Raw genomic sequence first — 26219 nt, forward strand, 5'->3', positions numbered from 1 at the left:
ATAGAAAGCTTTTGGGGGCTGCTCCTGCAGCCCCCCTGCGCAGGTGACCCGACTCCGGCCGGGCACCAACTCAAACTGAGGTGCTGTGGCCGGGGGCGGGGTATAGAGGAGGACGGACCCAAGTGCATCCTGGGAGCAGCTAAAGCTTTAACTGCGTGGTGCCCGTGGATCCAGATCCAGCTATACCCCAAGGTCAACCCTGTGGACCCCCTATGGACCCTGAAGTAGAAATATATTTTTTTTTTACCATTGTATTTGCATTGTTATTTTATATGTAATGTATATAGACCAGAGAGAAAAAAGGAAAGACTGTGGGGGCACACTTTAATGTAGAGACAAACAGCCAAGTGTACAAGAAAATGCCAATTGTAGATAAAATAAAAGTAAAGTTAATACATATTGGTTTAAAAAGAATGAGCAATATAGTAACTGAATATAGTGGCTCATCTATAAAAAGTTATTGTTTTAGAGAATATCCCACTTAACATATGATAAAGTCCCCTAATAAAGAGGGCGAAGTATTAAAAAGGAAATTAAATGGATAATCTAACAGATATTGCCAATATGCCGGATAGCAAACTCTTATGTGCTGTACTCCTATAATTAGAATTGGGTATTTAGGCTGGCTACACACTAGACCATGTGGCGAATTGGACAGACATATCGTCCAGATATAGAAGAATGTAGAAGGTGATATCTGCCAACAATTGCGCTACAAAGGCTGCTAAAGGGTAAATCTCCTTGGTGTTATCCTCACCAAAATTACATTAACACAAACAAAAATCCGGAGAATACCACTCTGCGCTCACCCAAGATATAGAATTTACTTATCTTCAATATGAAGTCCTGATCTTGGGACCTCAAATCCTTTTTATAATGGACACTTTATATGATAGGTGTGGGATGTATGTTCCAATGTTGATGAATATGTGGGAACATAAAACATAGAAAACAATCTAGTGCAGACGTATAAGAATTCACTTGAGTACACAATAATTCACATATAGGGGTGTATATGATCTACCCCAAATTAATACATATATAGTCCATTCAGGTATATGCTCTCCATATGTCCATATTAAAATGGAAAAAAAGGCACATTTAAAAACCAAAGAGACAAAATTTCCAAAAAAATAAAAGTGTTTTAATTGGATATATCCAAATGAAGGAGTTCCAAATAACTTTAAAAATACAACAATGCGTCACAGCTGAAATATCCACAAAAGGTGAAGATGGCTTCCTACCAGAATACAGTGGTTTTTTGTGCGTATAAGAGTGATCTCACTGCCCGCAGTAATGCACCCAAATCTTCGATGGAAATGGCACCGTCCTCCTCTGGTCTGGTCAGGATAGCTGTTCAACACCAATACCGCCAACGCGTTTCGATCAGTACTCTGATCTTCCTCAAGCCTTGAGGAAGATCAGAGTACTGATCGAAACGCGTTGGCGGTATTGGTGTTGAACAGCTATCCTGACCAGACCAGAGGAGGACGGTGCCATTTCCATCGAAGATTTGGGTGCATTACTGCGGGCAGTGAGATCACTCTTATACGCACAAAAAACCACTGTATTCTGGTAGGAAGCCATCTTCACCTTTTGTGGATATTTCAGCTGTGAAGCATTGTTGTATTTTTAAAGTTATTTGGAACTCCTTCATTTGGATATATCCAATTAAAACACTTTTATTTTTTTGGAAATTTTGTCTTTGGTTTTTAAATGTGCCTTTTTTTCCTTTTTAATATGGACATATGGAGAGCATATACCTGAATGGACTATATATGTATTAATTTGGGGTAGATCATATACACCCCTATATGTGAATTATTGTGTACTCAAGTGAATTCTTATACGTCTGCACTAGATTGTTTTCTATGTTTTATGTTCCCACATATTCATCAACATTGGAACATACATCCCACACCTATCATATAAAGTGTCCATTATAAAAAGGATTTGAGGTCCCAAGATCAGGACTTCATATTGAAGATAAGTAAATTCTATATCTTGGGTGAGCGCAGAGTGGTATTCTCCGGATTTTTGTTTGTGTTAATATCGTCCAGATAGTCTAGTATGCATGTGCGCTCCCATGCGGCGACCTTGGGGTCATTCCATTTGCTGTGCATACACGGCCGATGGAGCGACCCAGCTGCAGGCGGCAGGAAAGTGAATGATGTATAGGGTGGCCGGACACCGGATAGTGCAGTGTGTACCGACCTCCCGATATAATCGTTCCATCGTGCGTCGGATAAGATGTACCCACCTTTAGGGATTTAGGTATGTGTGTCGTTAAAGAGGTCATCATTGCTACCATGTGAATAAAAACAGCTTAGCTGATATCACACATTGTATCTCATCATCACACAACATAACACAAAATGATATCTAATGGTAGTTCGTCTTTGTTATATGCTATTTTGCTTTACATTTACCTAAGTAATTTTGCAATAGTAGATTCTGGTTGTAAACCTAAGCCAGACTAACTATTGGGGGAGGAATCCCAATATCATTAGATTGTAAATGTTAGGGGTTGTAGTATCTATGTTGTAATAGCAGCACCATTACTGACATAGATTATAGACTGGTCAAGAAAAGAAGACATACCGGCACCATACTTAGTCATATGATCAATAATGATTATTTTTTACATGTTATATACCAACATTACTAAAGGGTTTAGGGTGGAACAATACCAAGTTGTATATGTTTTTGCTGTTGGTGGTGCTCCCCAAGGCTTGTGTTTAAATTAAACTGGTACAGGTTGAGTCTCCCATATCCAAATATTCCGCAATACGGAATATTCCGAAATACAGAATTTTTTTTGGCATGACTGAGATAATTAAATCTTTGATTTTTAATGGCTCAATCTACACAAACTTTGTCTAAGGCACAAATTATTAAAAATATTGTATAAAATCACCTTCAGGCTCTGTGTATAAGGTGTATATGAAACAAAGACACTTCATTTCTGTACACAAACTTAGCTTGAGCCACAAAATTATTGAAAATATAGTATAAAATGACCTGCAGGCTGTGTGTGTAAGGTGTATATAACACGACATTCTGTGTGTATATTGGGGTCCCATTCCCAAGATCTCATTATGATATGCAAATACTCCAAAATACGGCATATTCCATGATCCATAATACCGCTGCTCCCAAGCATTTTGGATATGGGAGACTCAACCTGTACACTATCTTATATGACTTATGTTATACTTATACATCACATAACTGAAATGCGTTTACAATAGTATTCCTTCAGCTATCCTAGAATCTCCACAGCATATACAAAAATTCTCTCTATAATTTTTGGATAGCTGGAGTACTACAGGAAACAGATTTGAGTTACAGGTGATGCATAAATGTAACAGAAGTGATGTAAGATAGTATTTAAATTAAAATATATTCAATTTGGTTTGCAAGTAGCCCACTTCGCTCAAACGCATGTCGTGTCTTCTACCAACTGATTACTTCCTCCCACTCTAAAGATTTTTCCTGTGCGGCTCCCTACCTCTGGAACTCTCTCTCCCCCCAAATCTTCAAACGGGCGCTCAAGACTCACTACTTTATAAAGGCCGTCCAGCTCTCATCCTAACCTGCTACTACATATGCTCCTTCCTCCCTGTCTACCCCATCTGTGTCACACCTGTCTGCCCCTCCCCTCTTGCCTCATTTGCTTCTGCTTACTTATACTTTCTTCTACTCCTTACTCCCCACAAGTCCTCTTCTACTCCTTACTCCCCACAAGTCCTCTTCTACTCCTTACTCCCCACAAGTCCTCTTCTACTCCTTACTCCCCACAAGTACTCTTCTACTCCTTACTCCCCACAAGTCCTCTTCTACTCCTTACTCCCCACAAGTCCTCTTCTACTCCTTACTCCCCACAAGTCCTCTTCTACTCCTTACTCCCCACAAGTCCTCTTCTACTCCTTACTCCCCACAAGTCCTCTTCTACTCCTTACTCCCCACAAGTCCTCTTCTACTCCTTACTCCCCACAAGTCCTCTTCTACTCCTTACTCCCCACAAGTCCTCTTCTACTCCTTACTCCCCACAAGTACTCTTCTACTCCTTACTCCCCACAAGTACTCTTCTACTCCTTACTCCCCACAAGTACTCTTCTACTCCTTACTCCCCACAAGTACTCTTCTACTCCTTACTCCCCACAAGTACTCTTCTACTCCTTACTCCCCACAAGTACTCTTCTACTCCTTACTCCCCACAAGTACACCTAACACTTGGTTGCTGACTCCCTGAAGCTTCTTTTTGAGTGTTGAAATCACTAATGCAGCAAAGTGTATAAACCACGTGTCCTTGTCCTGCATTGTATTGTACTGTAAATCACTGGTTTCTTGTTCACTTATTTGTTTATGTACTTTGTAAGGCACTGCGGAACACTTGTGGCACCATATAAATAAAGGCGAATAATGGAAGAGTAAGGCAGCATGGTAAGACAGGTTGCCTATACACCAAGCTTAGACAACCTGGGGCTCTCTCATTGTAGACCTAGAAGATAAGGGTAACAGCTGTCACTCTCTCCCAGTGTAAACCCAGAACACGCTGCCAGGCAATGCTGTACTAGCACCCGTGTACCATCACAGCAGCTGGAGAGATACAGGTTATATATAACTTATGGTGCTCCTGATACATATGACTGAAGAGATCGTTACATGGCCTAATTAATTTAATGTCAGATGTTTTGCTTTTAAGGATATGATCATACCTTATACTGTGTTATGCATGAGATTGAGAGAGCACTAAATAAAACCACAGACATAGTAAATATAGGTTTACTTTAAATTCCATCTTTAATCCTGCAAAGTTGCAATCTGAATGGAGGCGGATACAGTCCACTGTAGTGCTGGTTCAACACACTAACATGTGTAATAAGTACAAGCGTATCCTCACTATTCATCTGCCACTTAGAGCAGCTGACTGTCCGCTCAGTAGGGAAGTAGAAAAGGCTCTTCAGAGGCTGAAGCAATGTGCGTCCAGCTTCCGGTGGCAATGTCATGCTGAGGCAGAGCAGCTTTTGATGCTGAAGCAATAGAACAGGAGTTTCCTTTTGCTTTGTCGATGGATCGAGAGGTGGTAGAGACAATTAAGAGGTTAAAAAGTAGCGCTCTTTATTGGATCCTCCAGTGAAGATTAAAGGCACAACTTTGAAAAGGAAAGATGTCCATTCAAGGTCGCAGCAGAAGGACTAAGACTGAACTTTGGAGCTGTATGTTTTGGTAGAGAATTGTTGATGCAGAAATGAGAACGCTGCACGGAGAAACAAAAAAACAAAAACACTGTATAAAAAGCATTTCCACTGTACATAAATCATGCAGGTACATATTAGTCTGAAGCTGCATACACACGTTCCGATCTGCACAACCTAACGATATCACTGAACGATTTTCCTTGAACTTTCTGTAGTGCAGGACAAACAATATTGGGTGTACACACTGATAGATATCTATGATCGATATCTTTCAGTGAAGTGATCCTGCCACATCTCTGAACAGGCAATTATTGCCGATATTGCCCAGGTTGGCCTGCATGTGTGGAAGACCATAGATATAGTTATTATCCATGCTGGAACACGCATCGTTGGTCGTTCGCTACATAAAAGTGAACGATATGAACGATTTATCGTTGAACAATATTGTTTTCGCTCATATCTTCATAGATATCGTACCGTGTGTATGCACCTTAAATTTAACAGGTTATTTTTCTTATGTTTAAGGCACGTTATACCAATCTTTATAGTTTCCCCTTATATGTGGAATTTTTAATAATGTCTGCTACTTCCATAAATGTGTCAACACTGCTAACTGCAGCACTCTGCTTTCAAGGGACTGCCCTTTTTTCCTTTTATCTGCCCTCACATAGCAGTCCTGTCAAAACCTATTATATAATCCTACGCATTGTATGTCTTGCAGGGAGGCCTCGCCTCCTCGCAGCTCTCACTGGCTGACCGACAACCTCTCTTCACCCCCAGGGCTGTTTGGATACACAGACTGTTTTCTCCCACCTGCGTCTGGAGCACTGGCATATCTATAATGGGTGCAGATTGTGCCTGGGTCGAGGAGGGCAGCACTGAAGAAATCACCTGAATAATGGTGTGGCGGGAGACATGCATATGCACAGTAGACTCTGGCACACCGCTAGAGTCTACTAGTGCATAGAGTCTACTGCACTGCGGGTAGAGAGGAGGGGGCACCAGACGGAGACTGCACACTGGCCCTCTCCTCTCTTAATATACCCCTGGCCTGGAGCCTCCCCTCAAGGTGGGAAGGGGGAATCACACTAAGATGAGAGAGAGAAATTAGAAAGTAGTGTGTGTGTGGACTAGAGATAAGAGGGGCAGATGATAGAAAGACAAGGAAAAGGGTGACAGATTAGAGCAACAAGGCACAACTAGAGATCCGTCAAACTTTGTATCCAAAATATTAGTCCTCACATATGAAAGCCACCTGTGGGCATGGCAAATTTTCTATACCAAATCTATATGACAGAGCAAGCAAAGCCAGCGCAACACAACAACAGAGTTTGCCCATATCCTGCAATGAGAAGTAGACTATCCTCTGTACTAGATACAATTAAGTAATGTGGTTTTGTAAGCTGGAGGGCTTTAGCTACTTTGCAGACAACAACAAGTTGATGCCTTATTTATAATACATTTTTTATTCATATAACCTGCAACTGCAGCAAAGGGAACAGTACACAGAGTTTCCTTCTGAGTTGTCTGTTTCATGATTGGGTGGACCTACAGTACATGGAAAACCAATTCCATATATCCCTCTCAAGTTGAGAAGTGAACAATTGAATAAGATTGACAGGACTCTAAATGAAGACAAGCAGGTAATAAAACAATATGAAAATCACTCCTAAATAAGTGTAAAGATCTGCAACATGAATATGTTACATTGACCTTGGGACTGGCCTTTAAAATACGCCACTAAGGATTTTTATTTTTCATACAACTAGCATTGTTGCGTGACTACAATTAACCGAACCAAAACATTAGCTTCCATACAAAACCACAAAAGTTGGTTGAACATGGAAAAAAAAAAAAAAATGAATAACTCACCAAGGTCTGTATCAGATTACTCCTCCAGTTGTATAATTTCTTCAGTGACAAAGAACTCAATGACCTCCTCTTCCCAATCATCCACATTGCTGTCCAGTTCGTCGGTATCCACTCCTAATACGAGAGAGTTTGGAGAGAAAACCAGAAAGGTTTAGGACTGTAGGTAAAGATTAATCAAACCTGAAAAAAAAATAGCTACTTCTTTTCTATTTGCTACACAAAGATTTGATCATCATTAAACAGTCTTGTAATTCCATAGTGTACTGTAGTGTAGTAACTGGATTAACTCAGTGAGCATAATGGAGATAGATAGATCTATCAGTGATCGCGCTGAGCAAGAAAAAAATGTGGGTCCCAGGAACCCCTCACTTTAAAACTTTGGGGTCCTACTCCAGTTTCTAGGTCCCAACACAATTTTTGCTTTTGAGCTCACCCTATGCCATGAGACCATCCCACATGCCCCACTATGGAAAGTCATACTCATATTTTCAGTTAAGTACAGATAATGATTATAAATACATTTCCTTGATCTCAAATAGCAGACAGGTGCAGTGCTGTGGGCAGAGAGGGGACTAAGGGTAGGCTGTGGTGGGACCAGTTAAAAATCTTGGACAGTGCTGGGGGACAGGTAGCAGTTGGGGTAGAACTGGAGGTTGAGGCAGTCAGCAGCTAGGGTAGAGCTGAGGATTCAGGCAGTAAGCGGGTAGAGGGGGTAAAGGCAGGCAGTGCTGGGTTCAGGGAGGGAGGTGTCAGGCAACAATTTAAAACAGAACAAAGAATTATATGGAGCATTGTTCACTTGCAGCGTAATATCTCAATTTAATATAAATAAAATAAATTAAAATAGACATACATATAAAGATAAAATATATCAAACTACAATAATTGAACAAGTATCACATAAAAGTGTCTAAATTAGATTAAGCCACAAATATCAACCGGCAATATAAAATCATGTGGGTGAATATTAATGCGGTAGAAACAATAAATATAAAACACAATAATAGCAGCTGTGTGATGCTGTGCTGTTGGCTAAGTGGGTTAGTAAGCTCAAGCAAGCTGTAACTGATAAATTATCACTCAGCACTTAAGCACCTGATAATTTCAGAGATGTTCGCAATGCAGATTTTTATACTAATCCAAGCGATTTTTTGCTATTGCACATGCTTCTAAGCTACACTGGGCATGTGCAGCGATTGTCTTGCTATTCCTCACGTACAGAGAACCCATTTGCAAAGTTAGTGACCGGTAGTCAGCTTTTGGGGGGAAGATAACGGGGTGGTTAGAAAATTGCAGGCATGTCTGACCGGTTAAACACTGTTACATGGACGGCCATAAACTAGCAGTTGCTATCTCCTATGCAGCATGCGAGCCCTCTGTGTGTCTGGAGAGACGCTGTATTAGAGACAGGTCTGACCTTCCACAAGGGCTGCATAGCCGGTCAATGTTACCAATATTTACGCTGGTAAGTGACGTTGGACGCATATAAGGCAGCAGTGGGCGTCCCTAAGCTCGGGTAAGCTTTGGAACTGTTAGCATGTTTTCACAGCTGTGGTCCATGCGAAATTTGCAACTGGCAATCGCATAAGTGTATTATTTCTGTATCAGGCTCTATAACCATTCCAATATGAGCACATTCACATTGACTAAACTGGGTCCACACAATTGTTAAGCCTACTGATATCAGTAGAGGTTAGGCTTAAAAATTAAATGCACCAATGTGCACTAGTGGTGAAAATGTATTGTAATGCTAATGAATACACAGTGTCAGTGAAAGCTGCATGTAGTAAGAAAGAAAAATGTGTTCATAAAATAACATAGAATTTGAACTGTGAGCTGTTTGCTCTCACCCTCACTAGACTCATAGGTTCACTATCCTAGTAGTACTCCCAGCTGCTTAACCCTTCAGAGCCCAGAATCAATGCAGGGCAGACTGTGTTCCAGGCTTTCAGCCTCATGTGTGCTGTGATTAAGTGGTGACCCAGCCACAGAAGATTAGAATTGTTTAACTGTCCAGCCTGTGTAAACACTGACAGCTTTATCATACTAAATGGAGCTGCTGGGGAGGTCATGGATGGGTGAATCCCACAATATCACCACCAGAGAGACTGTGTGCTGACTAGCCGTGCTGGATGTGTACGCTGACAGCCTGGGTGCCTCACAGCTGGAAAGTAATGCAGCTGGCGATGAGGCTTGAGAACCAGGAACAGTAAAACTCCGGTTCAGAGCAAAGATCCACATGCTGCCGCTGGTCACACTATAGATGGAGAATCCATCAGACAGACAACACTGGGGGAGTGGCTAGAGGATTATCTTGGCCAATTGGGAGCCGCTCAGGGCAGGCTGCCGGCAGCGATTGGCTGGGGACAAACTCAAGATTGCAAACATGTCGGGTGAGTCCCAGGCTCCCAGCGCGTCATACAGGACCCGTCCAATAACAATCAATCCTTACCTCCTCTGAGCTCCAAGCGGGCCGCTTTCTGCTCCATGTACATCTTCTGCGCCATCTCACAGTACTTCTTGTATTCCTCCATCATGGTTCTTCTGCGTTCTACCAGTTCCTTTTAAGAGGAAAGCATCGGAAAATGAGAACCTTAATACTTGTTTGGGACTTACTACATAAAAGGGATCATAGAGAACTGAAAACTATAATGCAACACGTACTTCTATATATTACTGCTCACAGAGATAGATATATAGATATATCTATATATCTATCTATCTAGACGCGGCAAGCGTTGTTTGCTGGCAGGGAGGAGGAACGGAGGTGTTTAAATGTATTTGTTTGTATTGTTACATTGTATGCTGGTGTCTTCAGAAAGGAGGTTCGACCTCCGAAACGTCAATCCATTAAACAAGAATTTTTCACTGTGCTTTGAAGTTTGAGTGCCGCCTTCTTGGACAGATATTTGGAGTTTGCTAAACCCTAAAAGGAGGGCACCGGAGCAATTCTAGTACCATCAGCACTGCCTATTGAGTGCCGGTCTATTATAGATAGATATATTTTATTTTTATTACACCCAGAAACCATAATGAACAGGAAAAAAAATGTACACATTTCATAGCTCGAACAACATGATTGATCTAAGTTTAATAAGAAACAAGATTCACAAGATATTGCAATCTCAATCTGTCAACCAGCCATATAGGGAACTTCACGAGCCAACGAGACCGGAGTTTGCCGTAAAGTTCTTTACCAGTTAGGTACTCATTCAGGTTTTCAGACCTGATCATACATCCAGCTTAGCCCCTACATTCCACCATTATATACTACCAACGCTGCTAGGAGTTTTCCATTGAAATCAGGATATCTAACCTAGCCCGAGGTGTCAAGTTGGACTATTTAGCCATAGTTAAATTTCAGCAGTTGCTCCTACCCTCTTAGATAAGGGAAGTTGCCGCTGCCTGCACTGTAGGTCGGAGGAGACCGTAGTCTGACTGCCAGGGGTCCCAGCACCTGCGGAATGGATCTGACATGAACCTGCATATGCGGCTGTGGGACCGTGCATACTCAAAGCACCGTCTTTTAGTGACTGAATCAGCTGCAGCCCCTAGTAGCCGGGTAGAACTGCCCGATAGGCAGAGGAGTGGCTTCCCACTGGAAGCAGGCTCTCTGCTAATCGCAGCATGGACTGGCAGTCCCAAGGGGGGAAAATACCTCCCCCTGGGACTCCCTATCCTGTGTGTGATTGGCAGGTAGTGCGTCCAAAGGGAAGTCACTGCCAATCACAGTGAAGCCAGTGCAATCACATACTGCAAATGTATCACTGAAGTGGCGAATTTTACTCAGAGGGGCCTTGGTAAAATCCGCTTCTGATATGCAGTCCGTGCACTTTAGTTGTTCATTTAATGGAATTATTTTATTTGTATTTTAAGGTAATATTTATGCCCATTTGAAGATCATTTAAAAACAACTGTAGATACAATTGTAAAATAGGGCTCACGAATTGAAGTTATTCTCAGTATTCAATACAGATTGTATAAGTGCTAATATTTCTCTTATGTTTGCATGTAATAGATGAGTGACTTCTAACAGCAACTATCAAGCAATTCATGAAGTGCCATTTATGGTTTGTTTATTTTGTTATTGTGTCCATGTGGGTCTTTGTTTTTATTTTACCTTTGAAGCCTTCGACTGACTTAAACGATCTTTCTGCTCAAATATTTTTGAATACTTCTTCAAATCCTTCTTGATTTGCTATAATACAAAAAACACAAACATTATTAAATAAAAAAAAACACAAAAACAGTCTCAACTCATCCTCTGAAGAAAACTAAAACCACCTAAAACAAGAGATATGGTAAGAACTTACCTTTGTTATCTCTGTTTCTACGAAGTCCATAGGGTCCACAGGGTTGACCTTGGGGTATAGGTTGGGAACCAAATCCGGGCACCACGCAGTTAAAGCTTTTAGCTCCCAGGATGCACTTGGGTCCACTCTCCCTATAACCCCGCCCCCCAGCCAGAGGCACCTCAGATTGTAAGTAGCCAAAGGCCGGAGGAGGAGAGAAAAAGAGAGAGAAAACTGGAACACTCTAGAACCATACTCACAGAAAAGGAGACGGGAAACCGGTGACCAGTAACACAGCCCATATGAAGCCAGGTGCGTCAGGGCGGGCGCCCTGTGGACCCTATGGACTTCGTAGAAACAGAGATAACAAAGGTAAGTTCTTACCATATCTCTTGTTTTCTACTTCAGGGTCCATAGGGGGTCCACAGGGTTGACCTTGGGGATGTCCCAAAGCAGTTCAACCAAGGGTGGGGACGCTCCTGTGCTGAGAGGAGAATCCGTCGCCAAAAAGGAAGCATCCTGAGAGGCAAAGGAAACCAATGCCTAGAACCTTAAAAAGGTATGGACAGAAGACCACGTGGACACCTAGTAAGGCAAAACAGCCGAGGCGCCACGACGAGCCGCCCACGAGGGTTACACGGCCCGAGAAAAAAACAAGCCTCAACGACAGAAATGCCCACCCATGGGTAGGCCCCTGAGGAAGACATACGAGGCCATCCAGCCAACATTTCATTATAGGCCGGCCATCGTTTCCTGTTAAAACCAGAAACCGCAGACCACCAATAAGGAGTCCGATTACCATAAGGAACTTGAACGGATCACATAAAGCCAAAGAGGCCGGACCACAGTCCATGAGGCCACAACAGCCGAGAGGACTGGGAACTGAATGGCCATACCATAAGTTCCAGAATAATATGGAACCTAAAAACCACTTTAAGAAGAAACACAGGGCGAGAGCAACTCACACCCTGACATGATGCCCTCCAGAAGAGGGAGCCACATGAGAACGCTCCCCATTCAGACACTCTCCTGGTTGATTTAAACACCCTGAGAGAGAGAGAGAGAGAGCTTAAACAATAGACCATGTAATGGCTATCACAACCAGCGGTTCCATTGACTGTCCCCGGAGGGAACAAAGAACCACTACTAACTCCCCAGGAGTCCCTAGGGAGGACAAGTGGAGACATAATCCAGAAAACACTCCAAAGGATGAACTGGATACCAGAGCGGAGCAATTCCATATCTTAACCATACCGACAGTGTAGAGATCCGCACTGTCAGGAAGGCCAGGCCAAGGGTGAAACCCAAGCCAGCTGGAAGGAATGCCAGAATATCTGGAAATCCTGGACACCGGAGGATCGTATCGACAGGTACGATACCATAAGAATTATGTATGCCACAGTCCGTGGCAGATCCCAGCAAAGTCTGGCCTATCTGCTCTAAACATCTCAATGAAGACAGAGCCAGGGAAGCCCGAGGACCACAGTAGGGGCGCAGTTAAAGACAAGCGATCCAGATCCAGGGAAAAACAAGGACCCTGAGACAACAGGTCCAGATAGTGAAGCAGTAGGAACGGAGCATCGAGGAGGAGACTCCGAAAATCTTAGTACCAGTGATGTCTGGGACGACCTGGAGCCCCCAGAAGGAAAGCCCCTCCGTCTCGAATTAAACTTCCGAAGACCTCGAGGAAGAAGGGAGACCAGAGGACACAGGTACACAAAGTGGAAGGACCACTTCACTGACAAAGAGTCACTGAAGGTAGCTTCAGTACTCCTAGAGCTGGACTGTAACACCGGTAATGTGTGATCGAGTCAGAAGGCCATGGGGATCAATCCCCTCAGGGAGGCCCCCTCTGCTCACCAGGAGTTGAAACCTCTCTTGGAGAAGAGACTAGTCCCCGGGATGCACGCCGTGACGGCTGAGGAAGCCCGCTTCCCAATGGAGAGCTCCGGGAATAAACACCGCAGAGTTGGCCAGGAGAAGACCCTTGGACTATGTCAGAATGGGTGACATTCCTAACATTGCCACCCAACTACCAGTGTTGCCTAGATGGAAGCCACTGTTGTGACACTGTCGGACTGAACCTATTCAGGTTTACCGTGACAAATGGGTTAGGCCAGAGTGAAAGTCCAAGACAGCTTAAAGTATCAACAAGTTAAGTGGCAGGGCAGAAGCGACAGACGTCCAACTGCCCCGAAACGAATGCGGACCAGACACTGTCTTTAGCAAAGAACACCCTGGACGAGATGGCCATAGCCACCCGGACAGAGACCAACTCGCCTCCGGAGAAAGTATCATCGTTCGAACAGCGATCCGATGGAAAAAACTCGATCCATCTGGAGGGGAGTCAATTATGGCAAGGCCTGGAATGGAACTGAGCACATTCCACCCTACCGAAAGGTAGACACTCTGGTAGACCGCGCATCACAAAGAGTAATGACATATGTCGACTGCGTAGATATCCGCACACTCGAAGTTGAAGAGTGGAGATCTTGTCTTACGCCAGAAAAATTCTCAGATTCTGAGAATCCAGCAGTGCTCCCAGATGAAGAAAACCCTGTGAGGGATGCAGGGAGGACTTTTTCTCCGTTGACTAATTATCTGTGCCGAGAAGAAGCCCCGGTTATCCTGACCTGGCGGTAAAGTACCTTGGTGATCCTGCTAAAAGCAGGAGACCGTCCAGAGAAAGGAGCATTCGGATACACTGAACAGGTGAACTGTCAGAAAATCCATAAAGCTGGTAAACCCCGGTGGAGTTGAGGACAGCCCCAAAAGGCAGAGCCCGAAACTTACAAGTGTTGCTGTGGCACAGCAAACCTGAACCCATGCTGATGAGAGGGCTCTGTATGTACCCGTAGGTACGTATCCTGAATACTCGGATATACCATAAAATCCCCAGGTTCCAAACATCGGATGATGGAGCATGGACGATTCCACCTGAGTCAAGGCACCGTTGGAATCTGATTCAGGAATATGAGACAGAGTATAGGCAAAGGAGGACCAGTCGGTCACCGCCCCAAAAAGAAAGTAGAACAACCAGTCCCTCACTGAGATAGTGAGGTTGGCCGAAATAGCTCTGCTTACCACAAAGACTGTATAGCTTTCTGGGATTGTAAGGCCCTGATCAGTTCTGAAGAAGGGCCCGTGTAACAATGCCTGTGAGGAGGCTGCATGAGCAATGAGAGGCCATTGAGAATCAGTACCTCACTCTGGAAATTCCCCAGATGTAGACCTGTCCCGTCAGGCTGAGGGTATATCCTCAGGTGTAGAAACAGGGTCGTCCGGAAGTCCAGGACTGCTCGGTACTGGATATGGTGGCCCCCGTGGAGGCCGACAGCCTAGGAAAAAACAGGCCTTTAGGCTGACCCTGAGGACAAAAAGACTTAACAGAGTTAGTCCGAATGTAGTGGGAGTAGCTAAAGACGGTATCTCCCCATTAGTGATACTGCCAATGATGCAACGATCTTGTCAAGGTCAGGACCAAACAAGAACTTCCCCCTGGAAGGAGTGTGCACCTCTGCTTTCCCATAACGCAGCCATAGGGTACTGCGGCGGATACAGACGCCGCCGAAACCCTGAAAGTTAGAAGACCGGCATCCCATGAGGTAATCCCACATATGACCACTGCATATTTTGTGAGCGGCAAAAAGATATTTGAACCTCAGACGTGTTGGAGGGGAAAAACGTCACAAAAGCATCACCATGCGATGGCCATGGTAGGACGGGCAACAGGCCCTGAAAACGAGTACATTGATTTCAGGCAAAGTTACCACCTACGGATCCGTAAAATTCGTCCAGGCCGGGATGGGAGGCGTATTAATGCCTGTAACCCGATGATTAACATACAAATCCATCCCAGAAGGGGATTTCCATTACTTGTGAGGACCCTCAGGGAATGGGAAACAGGAGGCCTTTGTGACTCCTCGTATCTGGGGACAGCCAGACTCCCGCTATGAGATCCACCCGCTGGGCAGAAAACGGGAGATGTATGATACAGGTGCAGGATCGACATTCTCTATATCCAGAATGAACCTGGCTACCAGCCCCAAAGCAGGGATAATAATACTTGAAATCGGCTCCCCCCATGCGAGAGGGAAAGAGCCGAATATACCATCCAGTTCACGGCAGAGCCACTGGTCAGTAACCACAAGGCGTATATCACGCCAATTAGTATTTCTATAAAACGACATCCACCAGGGTGGCCGTTGTGGTAATCCCTGCAAGGGGAATGACAGACCGATGTGGTATCGGAGGTAATTCATGTACTGTGAAAAACCCCGGCGGGGAGCGACAGTCTGTTGCACAGGGGTAAATTGCAAGAAATTGCGAGATACCCCGAGTTCAAAAGGGCAGTATGGTGAAGTAACTCCAAGCGAGTGACGACAATGGGGCCCGCCCGGCGATCCTCAAAGGAGAGGATCCTGAGAAACAACGCCCTTTAAGGGGGTCGTGCAAGGGGCCCGGCACCAGATGGTGCCGCATACGTAAACCTTTCTGAGTTAAAATCCTCCGCACTAATTCCTGCAGGCTATGACTTGCAGGATAGCAATAATGGGTGCAGTATCGTGTGCAATCTCCTGGTCAGATATATCTGACTATCTTGACGGAAATATTAAGCAGCGCCATACCGGTCCTGACTGACGCTAAGATTAGCTGCAGGAACCCATTATCAGCGTATGCAACTCACAGTTCCATCTAAAATATGGCAACGTGCAGCACGCAACAGTATGTGACAAACCTCACAGATATTAACAAATATATATATGTGAGGTCTCAGAACCACCCCAGGTACACCTGTATTAGGGCAGATAAAGAAAAGGGATAGATATACACTGACAGGTGAGAGAAAAAGCAGACAGTCAGCACTAGCAAAAGTCACATACAATGCAGAAAAATATATATACATACATAAGCATGACATATAATATACTGCACAATGTCGCTACATTCAACTGCCCAGATTCAGTGTCTGGGAAGGCTATAGCGCTGTGTACACTCATGCAAATGGTCAGGTACGCAGGGGGACTGGGCTCACTGACATCCTAAGAGTTCTGCAGCACCACCGAGAGATAATGGCCGCTGGAGACCTCAGAAGAAGCGTGGCCCGCGGAGGAAGCAGCTCAGCGACGCCAGACTGTATTATTGAAAGGCGCGCTGAGCTGAGGGGAGGAGCCGCTAGACAGGGAAGGCTTCCTCCCCTGGCTAGCAATTGACCCCCCGGGATGCCGGCTCCCGCTGCCGCTATAATCCCTGGTGGGCTGTGGACACGCGGGGTATGCCTCCATGGAGGGGGAGCCCGCCGCCACCGCTAGCGCCTCCGGTCTGTCCCCAGAGACCGGAGGCATAAGGCTGCATATTCACACGTGGATCACCGCAAGCGGTGACCACGCGACTTACCTGTCCCCGTCGATCCGGCAGCAGCCCAGGGATTCCTCCAGAGCCCGGCTAGTACAGACTCTGGGGTCCCGCTGCGATCCCCAGATCTGTACTGGCGTCGCAGCGCCGGCGGGGTGTAGGAGCGGCAGCTCAGACGTCCATTTAAGCTTAGGGGCTGCTAAGCAGCCCCCCTGCAGTAACGGTGACCCGACTCCGGCCGGGCACCAACTTAAACTGAGGTGCCTCTGGCTGGGGGGCGGGGTTATAGGGAGAGTGGACCCAAGTGCATCCTGGGAGCTAAAAGCTTTAACTGCGTGGTGCCCGGATTTGGTTCCCAACCTATACCCCAAGGTCAACCCTGTGGACCCCCTATGGACCCTGAAGTAGAAATGTAGTTTTGAGTGTAGCCTGAGCCTTCTCAGTTGGGGGAAGGGGTTGGGAGGGGGGTGGAGAGACGAATAATACCTAAAAAGACTCAGAGTTAGATGGAGTAGCTTGAACTGCTAGTGCTAGGATGGACCTGACACATTCGTCCCAACCTCAAGTAGAACAGTTTTTACTTCAGGTCACCTAACTCAATAAAACAGGATTTTGGTACTTACCGATAAATCCCTTTCTCCGATTCCACAGGGGACACTGGAGTTCAAGACAGTGGGGTATAGACGGTGGTAGAGCAGAGCCTGGCACTTTAAATAATTCAGAAGTGTGACTGGCTCCTCCCCCTCTATGCCCCATCAGCCCCAGTTTAAGAACTGAGCCCGAGAGGAGACGGAGGACAATAGGAAAATGAGGAGAAGGAGATGAACACAGAACGGAACAATACCGACTGAAGGAGAACCGAGGAACCCACTGCAGGGAACACATGCAGTCACACAACCATATAAGGAACTAAAAAAACACGGCAGGTACGCAGCGCTGGGCGGGCGTCCAGTGTCCCCTGTGGAATCGGAGAAAGGGATTTATCGGTAAGTACCAAAATCCTGTTTTCTCCTTCATCCACTAGGGGACACTGGAGTTCAAGACAGTGGGGACGTCCCAAAGCCAACCTCCCGGGTGGGAAGCGCGGAGAACTTGCAGACCCTTTGGCAAAACCAAAAACCCGGATCGCCAAGAACTGTAGGCTCAATGGAAAGGCAAGAGCTGAGGATCAAGTGTCGCAGAGCAGAAGAGACAATCAAAACTCCCTGCTAAACAACCACAGAAATTCCACAACTTACAGCGTAATTCGAATGGAACAACCGCTAGCGAAAGAACACCCGCAGATGAAAACATCAAAAGCAGCATAAACCCAGCTGAAAACAGACCAAGTCCGAACCATAGTCGAACATAGGAAGCTGTATAAGTCGCCGACAGCAGACCTCCAGCAGTGCTGGACAGAATACATATAGACATACGTATAAGAATACCAATCTACAGATACAGAGCTGATCCTGTCCACAGACTCCTAACAAGAGTATACAGGGAGGAAAAAGTGAAGACCGAACAGTCACCCTGGACCATTCTCGAGGCCCAACTACTACAAGGCTGTAACCAGCGGAAGGAAGTCTCCAACAAATAGAGATCCCACGGGGTATGAGGCAGAGGCGGTTTTGAAAGGAATTGTGGTCTCAATTCTTTCAGAGAGTCAGACAGCAGTACCACCACTCTGAAACAGAGAGATCAAACAGCAACGGAAACCCTGCAATAATAAATCCCCATACCAGACCACTGGCAGAGTGTCTGGCAGCTCATCAGTTGCCTGCCTATAGGGAGGTCACTACCGCTTGGGATGGGTCTCAAACTCGTGTATGGGGCGCCTCAGGCGGGGACTATACGGCACACGCCCTGTGCCGGCCTGAAAAGAAAACCACAGCAACGACCCCAAACAACAGACAACATCCCTCATGATGGAAGTGCGTAGTCAGTACAAACTGCTGGCCCGAACATAGTATGAAAACAACCCGGATACCCAGGCAGTTAAAAAACACGGATGCAACAGCCACCCAGGGAGAGCTACCAATATATATAGAAGCATCCCATACAGCAAGGCTAGAGAACTAGGACAACCATAAAAGTACCCATCAGGTACCTGTCAGTGTGATGAAAATATTCAAAGATACTGAACAGGAATCGGGCTCCCAATGCAGAACAGAATGACCGCACACTTTAATGTAAAGAAGTGCCTTAGCCCATAGAAGTGCTACAGTCCTTTATAACTCCAACAAATTCTAGTAGAATAAAGTGACAATTAAGTATGGAATGCTTCACGAAAATGCGTGTCATCCTTGCGCAGGGGCTATGCAAATCTTCTCTGTATCGTTCCAATTTTTAGAAAATGTGCTGCTGAAGCGAGCACTCTCAATGTTGGAACTATGCACCCACACGCCAGGAAAGCTCTAAAGTGTAGTAGAGCCAACTGATCATGAGAGCGGATGGCTGCTAGGACTGCAGCTAGGGTGCGGACGGGAGACTTGTAATGCCAGGTTGCATGAAATAGTAGCCTCTTCCGAGGAATTAGTGAGGTACCGCTTACCTGTGAGTAACCAGAAGCCCTCTAGACGCTATGTAGAATGTCACTGACCTTTTCCCTCTCACAGCAACCCGTCACGTCAGGTATAGAGAGTAGTTCAGTGGGCTAAAAGCAATGCTCTACAGCACGGACTTCAGTCTGGCGATGTTGTCTTAGGAAATACTGTAGAAAACTAGCAAAATGTTAGCGGAGACAAGAAGCTTGTACAACAGGACTCTAAACCTGAGCTTGTTACATTAGGGATGTGTATACATATAGAGATTATACATATACCCTAAATACGGTCTGCTAGTGTATCAGTACATTCATACTTATAATGGTGAAGTGCATATTAGTTAAAAGGCGGATTTAAATAAGACCTTGTACCGGTAAAGATACACACAGAAATATTACATATTTGATGATGGATCCCCACCAGTGACCCTTGAAAGTTATAGTGATCACAACGTGAAGGATTCAAAATTGAACCGCAGGTCCAAGGATTTACTTGATACTCACCCATCTAATCAAGCCAGGCCTGACCCCGCCTATTCGGCGGGTGGCCCTAGGCCTTCAGGCACAGGAGCAGTAACTGCAGTCTGTTGTCATTTAAACAATTAGGTCCTGAGGATGGTGTAGAACCTGGATTCCCCATGTACTGATATGAAGTGTATCTAGGGGCCACTTTATAGCCTTGTTTAATTGAGATATTGACAAAACAATAATCTTGAGTACTAGAACCTATACTGAGAAAGGCACCTGTACATAGACATAGAGTGCCTTAATTATCCCAGGTAAAGAAGGATATATCTGTAGCGATAACCCCAGTTAGGGTTAAAAAACAGGTTTTCCCAATTATTAGTAAATATTCATACAAAGAATGTGAATATATCAGTATATATACACACGTACACCCAGAGAACATAGTTGCATGAGAAGGCAATCTCTTTGAAAGGAAGAGTTAGCACCAATATAGGAAACTTACTTGTCAGACTCCTGTACTAGGAGATTAGCATGCTATATTATATATATATATATATATATATATATATATATATATATATATATATATATATATCTCTTGCATTCTTAGAGTCCTATAGTTTGCTCCACAATATACATGTGTGGACATACAAGAAGGCCCCAGGACATGCATAGGGTCCATACTAGAAGCAATGCCTGAGGGAATTGTGACTATCACAATGTAAGCTGCAGGACATGACTCTAGGCTATAGAGCCACCATATTATATATACGGTATATGGATATAGTACCAAACTACCGCATCAGGAGAGTCCAGTCTCCAATCGCAGGATCCTTCTTTTAAAATATGCTAGGTATCAGACAAAACTGATAACAGATCCTCCACTGCCTTTACGGTAAGGATAAGAAGCGATACTATACGCGTACCTACATCAAGATCAATAGGTGACAATAATATTTAACATGAGCAACAGGTAGAGCCATGGAATGAACTGAGCCAAGACCTTGGTTGAGCCCAGGACAAACTTCATTCCAGACATATTTATATGTTCTAAAGTAGGGCTTATGTATATATATAAAAAAAAAAAAAAAAAAAAAAATATATACATACATGTGGCTTACCTCCACGCAGGGAGACTGCATGCACACACACATACACACAAATGCACACACATGCAGGAAGGCCCCGCACATACATACATGTATAAACACACACTTCCCCATGTAGGCATGTCATATTACATTAGGCATGCCTTGTAGTAGCTGCAGCAGCGGAATTGCATTTAAGGTTACAGTGGGTGTAGCCTCTACAGGGGCCCAGACCTCTCTCTGCACTGCCAAGCGTAAACCTGCGCTGTACTGCGCGCCAACTAAGCGAGAGGCTTAGAAGCAATTGCGGCACCTGCTCCCCGGGAGTAGTAATGGCCGCCGGACCTAAGCCACGCCTCCGCACAACCAGGAATAGCACTAACTTCGTTACCGTTCCCGCTAATGGCGGGCATTTGGCGCTACACCTCCCATCTTCATTTTGGGAGGACTACTGCGCGCCTCACGTCCTGTCAGCGCTGTAGTCAGCGGTGCAGCGTCTCCTTCTTTATAAGAGGAGGGAGAGCCTGACTCTGTTTAAGCGCGCCTATAACAGCCGCGCGGGAGATTAACTTGGCGCCGGTGTTCTTTGTAAGCACCGGCGCTGTGATAATTGACAGCCGCTGAGCGGCTGCTAGATTACAGACAGCCACGCTGAAGCGGTGTCTAAGTGCCCCCCGTTAATGCCGTCGCCGGAGCTTCTACGGTACAAGCCCCGGTGCGGCTACAATTATTCCTCCACAGAGGCACCTATAGTGACTCACTGCCAGACGGTCCTCCCCTCATTAAATAGGAGGGGGAATTAGTGGCTAGTAGAGACCCGGCCGCTGACTGCAGAGTGCAGCGGCGGGTCACATAAGCAGCTCCGACACTGCCAGTTTACTGACAGGGGGAAAGAGGCTGTAATAGCCGCTTGTTCCTGAGCCCAGCGTTTTTGGCCCACCACTCCAGCTAGTCAGGAGTGGTGGGATACTTACGGACTGCTGCGGCCGGGATGCTGGGCTGAGGGGGCGGCGAGGAACCCGGACACATGCCGGTGTCAGCAGTGGCGGGCCTCGCAGAGTCCGATGACTCAATTTGTTATTGCCCCCTCCTCAGGGTCACCGGACACAGGCTGCAGTAGCCGTGTGGTGCCCTCCCGGCGGCTCCCACGTAGCAGGCAGACTGCCACAGTAAGCAGCCTGCCTGTCCTCAATGCTTGTTAAATAAACCTTAAAATTAAAAACTATGAAAAAGGCTGGAGACAGCCTGATGTGCGACCGGCTCTCTCGGGCACATTCTAAAAACTGGGGCTGATGGGGCATAGAGGGGGAGGAGCCAGTCACACTTCTGAATTATTTAAAGTGCCAGGCTCTGCTCTACCACCGTCTATACCCCACTGTCTTGAACTCCAGTGTCCCCTAGTGGATGAAGGAGAAAATTAGGTTCTAGAAAAAGTTTCTTCACGTACCTTTATTTCATCCTGACTTAGCAAAGTTGGGGGTCTTGGCCTCCATAAAAGCTGGCAGAACCGGTCTTTGCTGTTCTTTTGGAGAAGACGACCTTGGAATGTCCATAACCAGTATGCATTATCAACCTCAATAACAAAAATAAAAAACATGAGAACCTGAAGTGGAAATTCTAGTTTAGAGGGAATATTAGTTATTACTCAGTAAAAACAGACATGATCGAGTGCCTCATACTACAGTCACCAAGGAGAACCGATGCAGATGGTTGCCTCTCTTACTGCGTGGGACTGTGGCTGCCTCACACTGAGGAACAATCATCTGCGGCATCCACCATGCTACTACATGTTATTACTAAGTGCAATTGCTGAACTTCTAGGTACAGCCGATGTTTCAGAGAGTACAGAAGATGCATTTAACACAGAGAGATCAATGGTCTTTATAAATGACAGGCATTCCAGCTATTTGCACTGGAGTTAGCAACTGTTTTAGGAGTCCTTAGAACAACGGAAACTGTGGAACAGAAACCTATTAGGAATTGTGTGATTAGTAGGGAGTGTAAAGCAGCAGCGACTATTGCTACAGCGCTGGTCATGTTCACCTTCCTCGGAGAAATGCGCTGTGTAGATGTTAGCATATGTACCCTAAGGAGCTTGCCCACATTCATTCATGCGATTGGATTGTCCCTCCCTTTACGTTTTCTTTTGAACAGAAAATCAGGGAATTTCCATCATGACATTGTTAACTTTCAGCACTTAAATGTATCACCAAACTAACATAGTACGTCCCGGGCTTATTAAAGTGTCTCATTGGAGGAAAATAAACTTTAATTCAATTAGCATAGTTAGTTTTCTTATAGGACCTGGAAATCACACACACAGGCAAATGGTAACAAGGTTGAACATTGTTAAAAACATTAAACCTTACCTTGTGGCTCCACCAGGACACAGAAGTGACAACATAACGACCTGTCGGATCCCATTCAACATCGGAGGCTGTGTAATGTTCTGCAATGTTCATTATCGTGCAGTCTGATGTGTCAACAAAAGCTAGCGCTCCATTCATGCTGGAAGACCAGGGACAAGTGTTACAGCAGCACTACACCCATGTTTTCTTTATACTAATGCAACAATGCACGGGTGGGCAACACATAACTAAATGAAGAAAGCCTTATAATCACCTTCTCAAGCCTGCTAGAACCAGGAACTGTCCCTGTGGACTCCAGAAGATTGTGTTGGCTTGCTGCTTGTCATAGGTTTCTGAAATAAAACCATGTGAAGATGAACCACACATACTAACATGTGCTGAGTGAGGTGCTTGGAGGCAACATCTAGAAAGGCAGACACAATGAACAAAAAGAGGACTTACTGATCAGCTCGATTTTCCCATTGTTCTTGACATGGTAGAAAGAGACCGATATTCTGGGCACTTCCCCGTGGAGCACAGCAAACTTACTTCCATTGGGTTCCCAGGCAAAGGCAATGATGCCATCTGCAGAAGATGATACAACACACATGTAACTATCCTGCACACAGGAGTACAACAAAGCAAGATAGGACAAGGGCTATTTCACACACAACGGATTTGTTCGTCCTCGCAAAAATACTGACTTTTTTTTTTTTTCCATTTGAAATTACAAATACAATAGGACTTTCACACTGCACGAACACAGCACGGTCGCCATGTTGACTAGGATGGCTGGCATTTATCCAAATACCATTACACGTGAAGGTTAATCAAAATGAAAAATAGGCAGTAGACGCCATTCTTGAGGTCATTAAGAAGCAATTTGTAGTCTAAAGCTGGGAAAGAGAGGGGCCTTTGTTCATACTATTAAAAGGACCCCATGTCCTGGACTATCCACACTCAGACATCTGCAATTGTTGATCAATTCCAGAAATACTACAAGTACTTATATAGAGCTAGGCTGGTTAATCCAGCTCTCCAGGACAGGCTGTTAGAGGAGGAGCGTCTTCCGAAGCACACTAGTGCGCAGAAGGCTTTGCTGGATAGCGATCTCTCTCTCTCACTGAGCTTAAGGAGACAAACTCGAACTTCCAAGCTCATAAGGCACCTGGTCCGGATGCTTTCTCGGTGGAATATTATAAGTTGATGCGTCATGACATCGCCCCAGTATTATTAGAGCTCAATAGACTCATCCATAGAAATCACCCTCTTTATCCTACGTTCAATACTTCATATACTATCTTTTTACAGAAACCAGATAAGGACCCACAATTAGTAGCTTCCTACAGACTGAAAAGCGACAAAAGGGACAAACCATATACCTCACCTTTCATTTCAACCACATCTACTGGAACTTGCTTCTCCCTCATTCTGAAGATCTCAAAATTGGTTACCACGCCCTGTGGATAAGTGACAGGAGTAGCACTGTGACATAACTCATCATACAGTTGCTGATTTATGAACAATGCAGCATCAGATAAGGGCTGTGATATTGAAGCACAACTACCTGAGTCCCTTTAGGTGTTCTGTCCACCTTCACGCACAGGTAGTCGCCATTCTTCTGCCAGTGCAGCTTGCAGTCCACAACGTTAAACAAATTTCTCACTCGGATCTCTTGCCTGGTTGGGAGCTGCATTAACGTCACCCTGGCGGGGATGTCTTTGTCTTCTGGTACCCAAAACGCTATGATATTACCACCAGGAGACCATGAGAAGTCTCTAAATGAGAACAACACTACTCTTTAATCATATCGGTTAAAAAAGCAGCCGGTTGGAAACAATTAGTAAGAATGCTGAATAAACTTACTTTATTCCAGTAATCTTTAAACTCTTCTTGTCCAATAAGCCCATGGACTGTAAGACAAAAGAAATAGATAAGACTGCATGCTGGTTCAGTGTAGAAAAATGTACTTCTAGCTGTGTATCTCCATCCGTTATAGGAAGTCACTGACAATTATTCTGTAGTAACAAAACACCGTCTGTACATTAAACTAATCACAGGTAAGGCAACCAAACATGATAATACAAACATCTTGCTTACTGGTGCTAAAAACACATTACAGTGCAAATATTGCAATAATCAACTAAATCTATTCCTTGGGTGTGATAGGATATGTCAAGTCATAACGTCTACATTCATTATGGAGACACTGATTAAATGTTAACATGTTAGACTGTCCACATAGTCCCTGGAAGCCCAGCGGTGACTTAACTGCTCCTGATGGTTCCAGGTCCCGGCAGTCATGTGACTTAAGACCTCCCATCCTTCAGTGTTCCGGTAAGTAATCCCTACCCCTCCCTCTAGTGCCCAAACCCTACCCCAACCACCCACAATCAGAAACCCCACTATTACCAAGAGTTACATTAGATTTTTAAAACATCTAAATCACTTTAGTTCTGCATTAAATGAAGCAAGCCACTTTAACATGACCACTGCTCACAAACTTTTTAACAAAGACAATACTTACAGGTGTCTCATAAATACTGAGCGTATCCAATGTCATACGGGCAAAGAATTTGCCATCGTGACTCCACCTAACAAATAGTTGACATATGTTTATTACAGAGAAACAGAAAGACAACGAGCACATTAAACTCAAAAGAGAGGAACTAATAAACATACTTGAAGATCGGCCAGTGTGCGGAGCTCTCACAGTGGAATCCTCTCTTCTTCTGTCCTGTCAGCGTGTCCCAGATGATAATGGCTTGGGGATCATCCTTGGTGTCCATAAGTGGGCTAAATGTAACAAGATACCTACAAGGAACATATTGCAATAAATGTTAGTCTGTAGATTACTGGAGTAACACTGAAATTACAAACAAAAGTAGGCTCTATAAACACTATACAGACCTTTCACATGGGGAAAAGTCGATGAGTTGCACCCCTTGATGGCTGAACCTCTGGATTTGCTTGAACTTCTCCCCTCCCCATAGAGCAATACCTCTTTGATGAAACGTGGCCAGATATGTTCCTCTTGGAGACCAACGCACATACGTCTCAGTCCACCG

The 26219-nt window shown here is 44.9% G+C and overlaps 1 protein-coding gene and 1 non-coding gene across 2 annotated transcripts in view; both read right to left on the reverse strand.

Moving 5' to 3' along the window:
* Nucleotides 1-4783: 4783 nt before the first annotated feature.
* The window catches only part of EIF3B (eukaryotic translation initiation factor 3 subunit B), a 30061-nt gene continuing 8625 nt past the window's right edge, over nt 4784-26219 (reverse strand). Inside the window, exons 6-19 of the mRNA XM_088452043.1 lie at nt 26062-26219; nt 25834-25965; nt 25679-25745; nt 25018-25064; nt 24719-24929; nt 24539-24611; nt 23614-23736; nt 23426-23504; nt 23173-23311; nt 22251-22376; nt 11197-11274; nt 9529-9637; nt 7077-7190; nt 4784-5263 (exon numbers count right to left, since the gene is read on the reverse strand). Coding sequence (XP_088308169.1) covers nt 7093-7190; nt 9529-9637; nt 11197-11274; nt 22251-22376; nt 23173-23311; nt 23426-23504; nt 23614-23736; nt 24539-24611; nt 24719-24929; nt 25018-25064; nt 25679-25745; nt 25834-25965; nt 26062-26219 — 1440 coding nt within the window. The 3' untranslated portion in view covers nt 4784-5263; nt 7077-7092. The remainder of the gene's footprint in view (nt 5264-7076; nt 7191-9528; nt 9638-11196; nt 11275-22250; nt 22377-23172; nt 23312-23425; nt 23505-23613; nt 23737-24538; nt 24612-24718; nt 24930-25017; nt 25065-25678; nt 25746-25833; nt 25966-26061) is intronic.
* Nucleotides 18972-19079, reverse strand: LOC148539050 (U6 spliceosomal RNA). The gene has a single exon (XR_015871370.1). It is a non-coding gene; the product is annotated as a U6 spliceosomal RNA (small nuclear RNA).

The sequence above is a fragment of the Taudactylus pleione genome, unplaced genomic scaffold (assembly GCF_031769625.1).
Source record: "Taudactylus pleione unplaced genomic scaffold, aTauple2 ptg000032l, whole genome shotgun sequence".
Classification (NCBI taxonomy): domain Eukaryota; kingdom Metazoa; phylum Chordata; class Amphibia; order Anura; family Myobatrachidae; genus Taudactylus; species Taudactylus pleione.